The 5,000-nt window shown below is 33.3% G+C and overlaps 2 protein-coding genes and 5 non-coding genes across 7 annotated transcripts; 2 read left to right on the forward strand and 5 right to left on the reverse strand. All coding sequences in view use genetic code 11, as the record gives it.

Annotated features, from left to right (window-relative positions):
• Window positions 1-491: 491 nt before the first annotated feature.
• Window positions 492-562, reverse strand: trnC-GCA. The gene has a single exon. It is a non-coding gene; the product is annotated as a tRNA-Cys (tRNA).
• An 802-nt stretch (window positions 563-1,364) lies between these two features.
• On the forward strand, window positions 1,365-1,454 carry petN (cytochrome b6/f complex subunit VIII). Its single transcript has one exon. The coding sequence runs from the start codon at window positions 1,365-1,367 to the stop codon at window positions 1,452-1,454; it is 90 nt and encodes a 29-aa protein (YP_009445237.1).
• Window positions 1,455-2,460: 1,006 nt separating this feature from the next.
• Window positions 2,461-2,565, reverse strand: psbM (photosystem II protein M). Its single transcript has one exon. It carries the CDS (start codon window positions 2,563-2,565, stop codon window positions 2,461-2,463), a length of 105 nt encoding a protein of 34 aa, YP_009445238.1.
• Window positions 2,566-3,091: 526 nt separating this feature from the next.
• trnD-GUC lies at window positions 3,092-3,165 on the reverse strand. Its single transcript has one exon. It is a non-coding gene; the product is annotated as a tRNA-Asp (tRNA).
• A 109-nt stretch (window positions 3,166-3,274) lies between these two features.
• On the reverse strand, window positions 3,275-3,358 carry trnY-GUA. The gene has a single exon. It is a non-coding gene; the product is annotated as a tRNA-Tyr (tRNA).
• Window positions 3,359-3,418: 60 nt separating this feature from the next.
• trnE-UUC lies at window positions 3,419-3,491 on the reverse strand. The gene has a single exon. It is a non-coding gene; the product is annotated as a tRNA-Glu (tRNA).
• A 690-nt stretch (window positions 3,492-4,181) lies between these two features.
• Window positions 4,182-4,253, forward strand: trnT-GGU. The gene has a single exon. It is a non-coding gene; the product is annotated as a tRNA-Thr (tRNA).
• Window positions 4,254-5,000: the final 747 nt, after the last annotated feature.

The following is a 5,000-nucleotide window of genomic DNA, read 5'->3' on the forward strand; positions in this document are numbered from 1 at the left end:
ATCAAACGAAAATCTATATTCAATGCAAAAATTAAGTAGAATTTTTTTCTGATAATTCCCTATCGACAACATATCTAACTAATAGATATCTGTAATTTATGTTCTGGGGTTTACATAGACTCATATATTTTGTTATAATTGAAATTGAGAAGGATTTTTTGATAAAAAAAAATAAATACTGATTAGTTTTATCTCAATTTGTATTTTCTTATGTATGTCATTAGGAAAATACAATTTTGAGATTCAAATCTACAGAAGCGTTCATAAATTCGAAGTAAGCATAAGCAGTCAATAGTTAATGGTTCAAATTTGTCGGCGGAAAATCCATATGTGATTTCTCAATAGAAAAGTGAGAGAATTTTTTTAGCATTGTGGATTTTGAGATACTCTAGAATGAATCGAAGGAATGGATCAAATCCAAAACAAAAAAAAATGAAAAATTTCAAGTGCAATAAAAATTTAGTAATCCGAGAAGATTTTTGTATCATTTTGGCGGCATGGCCGAGTGGTAAGGCGGGGGACTGCAAATCCTTTTTCCCCAGTTCAAATCCGGGTGTCGCCTGATCAAACAAAAAACCCGAAATCTCTTCTTTTCTTCTGTTCTGCTGATATAACTCGGAGAATAATTCTCCGGTAGAAACAGAGGAAAGACTGTTGATATTTTGTTTGATTCTAAACATTTGGTCTGAGGTTTTTCGAAAATAAAAGATTGTGAATCCTCGTTCGCATCTAGGATTCAAGGAAATATTATAATCTATTCTATATATAATATAGTAGGGAGCTTTTAAGACTTATGATTCCCTTCTATTACTATACTAAGGGACTGTCTAATGACTGGATCTTGGATTAGATTGTAGGGCCTGCTAAGAAATATGATTCTATTCATCATTTTGGAAAGGGTTGGAAGTTGCGTTATATATGACGGACTCGCGAGATGAACGCTGGGGTATCCAATCAATATTAGATTCGATGGATAATCTTTTTTTTCTAGAAAAAAGAAAGAATTTTTTTTCGATAACCCCTAGCCAAGCCCCCCCTACCCCTCAGAGATAATCGGGAAAGGGGTATGGATTAGGGGAAATAGAGGTCTGTACTAGATAGTGATTTATCTTTTTTAGTGATTTCTCCCTTTCCGTTTTTACTTACGAGGGTCAACAAAAAAATAGGCCTTATTATTCACATGTTCCCATTCCCTTTGGATATTTTGCTTGTGTTTAATCTTTCCCGATTCGAAATCAGAATCAGATTGGTTTATCAATAGTGTTCGGACAAAATCCCCTTTTTTTGACTCTGCACCATTGATTCCACTATTATTAGTGAGGAATAATTCCTTTGTATTTATAGAGATAGGAGACATAATTTATATGGATATAGTAAGTCTCGCTTGGGCTGCTTTAATGGTAATCTTTACATTTTCCCTTTCACTCGTAGTGTGGGGAAGAAGTGGGCTCTAGAAGTACTACTAAATTGAGTTGAGGAATCAAACCGTATCACTTGTTTTATAGATCGTTCTGCAACGCGTTTTGAACTATATAAAATCAAAATATCTGAATTTCGAATTTCATTGGAGTCAAATGGAGTAATCTATGATATGAATCATACTCTTTCAATCAAAGAGATATTTGAGCGATTCCCCTGTTTGTATTTCGAAAAGAAAGGGATTCAGATGATTAGAAATTTATTCTAACCTAAGATTTTTTCTATTTCAATCAATGGAATTGGCTCTTACCATCTTTATAGATGGATACTGAGGAAGACCGGACCCCTTATTTTTGTTTGATTGCTTTTCCTTTTTACTGTTCAAAGAACAAGTGGTTTTGTTAAGTGTATACGAGCTTTCTATGAGAAATGATATGATAGATAGTAGTTATATAACGAGAGACTATGCAATAAAATAATAAGATCTTGCTTCGGACGAATCACATATTGGGCATTTAGCGCTTGGTTTCTAATCTTATAAAGGCGATTTATGCTTTATCGACTTTTTTCATATCATGGTTTGGGCATTAAAAATAAGTGAGGTTTCCTCTTCTTTATTAGGAAAAGGAATTAGAATCCTAAGATAAGAATTATCTTAGATTGATAGGAACAACTAGATGTAGCAAATAAATAGAATTGGGTGTTATGTCAATTCTATACAATATGTTATGTCAATTCCATACAATATATGGAATTAATAGAATATATTACATGATCATAATTTGTAGATTGATCTATAGAATCTATCTTGATTCTAGATTCAAACTTTATAGAATAAGAATCGATAGTATGGTAGAAAGAAGGATTCATCTATTTCTTTCTTACCATACTATCAAATTAATAGAATACTGCCAATTAAAGTCCCCTCATTTCATTTAAGTTAAGACGCGAAATTGGAATCCTTTTCATTTGACTTCGTCAATTTTTGATAAGAACTCAGAAGGAAAGTTTTATTCAAATTCATTTGAAAATTCAAATGAATTAATCATTTTGACTAACTGTTTTTACATAAATGATAAGTAGAAAGGCGGTAGGAACTAGAATGAATAGTGCAGTAGCAATAAATGCAAGAATATTTACTTCCATAATCTCATCGGTTTTTTTACTTCACAATAACTCGGGATTTAATCCCATAGAGATGATAAATCTTTCGTCTGTAAATTCAATGAATGAATTACCTTTCAATGATCTTGAATGGGATCAATATCATGAATAACAATATCTGATCTATCAAATCAACTCGTAGTCGAGACTTGAATAGTATAACATAGGAAGTTCTTTTATCCATACCAAAAAATAATTTGGATTTCTGAACCAATTAATCCAAAATTCCTTGTATTTATTATCCGTTTCCTTGTTTTTTTCTATAACTTATCTTGCGTCTTGCTTGGATAATCCTCTGATGAAGGATTATTAGATTGCCTTTCCACTTCGATTAGTCACATAGTTACAAATCTAAACAAACAATAAACGCGAAATGGAAAACATAGGAAAGAAAAAAGAAAGAAAGACTCCTTTTTGCTTGGGAATGAAATTATGCCCCCCGACACCCTTTACTATGTTCTATGAAAGGGTGAAATGAATAGATGTATTTATTGGATATTGGATCCGTCGGGACTGGCGGGGCTCGAACCCGCAGCTTCCGCCTTGACAGGGCGGTGCTCTGACCAATTGAACTACAATCCCAGGAAAATAAAGGGATCTAGCAGAAGATTTTCTTCTTTTTTAGCTTCGTATGCGGTATTTCTGAAGCACAAGATGGGTTATACCATCTTATGGTAGATTGGTGAATTATTGGGCCGAGCTGGATTTGAACCAGCGTAGACATGTTGCCAACGAATTTACAGTCCGTCCCCATTAACCACTCGGGCATCGACCCAGGAAGAATCAATTTTGAGGCTTATTGGTAATCCATGATCAACTTCCTTTCGTAGTACCCTACCCCCAGGGGAATTCGAATCCCCGCTGCCTCCGTGAAAGAGAGGTGTCCTAAACCACTAGACGATGGGGGCTAACTTGCTCAACCGCCCTCATACTATGATCATAGTATGATCAGTTTTTTGAAATTGTCAATATAATGGTATGGTATGATTAGATCTGAGGAAGCTTTGCGTTTTTCAGAGAATTGTATCTAATTTTTTGATTCGTCGTTCATATTAAAGAATATTAGGGAAAAAAGAATACTAGGGATAGGAGTTTTTCAGAGAATGATTGGTCCGTCATAAAAGAAATGGGAGGGGTCAGTTCTATTTTTTTTGCTTTGATTCATTGTTAAAATGAGATATCCTTCTCACACTAAACCAGGAAAGTAACAACCAATAAATCTAGTAAAATAAATCGATTCAGCGAGATCAACAAGTTATTGAAAATCTTCTATAAAAATTTAGTTCAAGGGGACACAAGTAGAATCTCTTCATCACACGATTCAATTAAATATCTTGAAATTTATTTTATGTGGAATTGGTAACTGTCCATGTTATGTATCAATCAAGTCAATTTTGCTTTGATAGGAATCATTTCAATAAAATAAATTAGGGTCAGTCTTAAAAAAATTTACCCTAGAGTTGCTAGGCAAATCCATTTGATTATTAAAAATAAGCCACTAGCCACTATGAGTCTAGTGCATATACTTATGTATATAATATATGTGCATATAGATATTTTATCTACATAGCGACCCGTTGAGGAATTTAATAAAATAAGCCCTTTTAACTCAGTGGTAGAGTAACGCCATGGTAAGGCGTAAGTCATCGGTTCAAATCCGATAAGGGGCTTTGGGGTTTTTCATCAAAGTCCATAGTATTCAGAAAATAGAGATATTTTTTTTTATTTGGAATAAAAAAAGTAACTAACTAGATACTACGTTATCATTATACTGAGTTAGAGTATTATAGTAGTTCTAGTTAGAAATTGGAACATTTGTTCAGTAAATTTTCATTATTATGAATAATAATTATAATCCACCTCTTAAATTACCAGAGATCCTTATTTTTACTTATAGATCCCAATCAAATTCATTGGAAAGATTCGAAATCAACAAAGGAAAAAGCAAGTGGACCTGGCCCATTGAATTATGACTATATCCGCTATTCTGATATTCAAATTCGATAGAGATAAAATTTGAATTGGAACAGTCGACCCCCTGCTTTTTTTTTAATTTCATTTCTTTGGACTTCGAAAGAATTTGTCGATATTTCCGATTCAATTTTCTTATTCCTAGATTTTCTAGGGGAATAAATTGTTATTCCCGTCCTCTACAGAGAAACTTTTCTTCCAAGTCACAAGATAAGAGCCCTTTCCAGTATCTTTCTTTGATTACAGATCAAGGTGAATCTCTATCTATCTATAAATCTAAGTCTATTTAGATGTATAGTTATAAAATCGTGGCTTTATGTACCAAACCTTTCTATATCGCCGCATCCGATATCTTTGTTACGACAGTGTAAGGGGGAATGGATACCAGAAAGAGCGCTTTCATCTCTAGTCTTCTCTTTTTTTATTGAATTTAACCAAAAAAATGG

This window comes from Primulina huaijiensis, chloroplast, assembly GCF_012295235.1.
Source record: "Primulina huaijiensis chloroplast, complete genome".
NCBI classification, from domain to species: domain Eukaryota; kingdom Viridiplantae; phylum Streptophyta; class Magnoliopsida; order Lamiales; family Gesneriaceae; genus Primulina; species Primulina huaijiensis.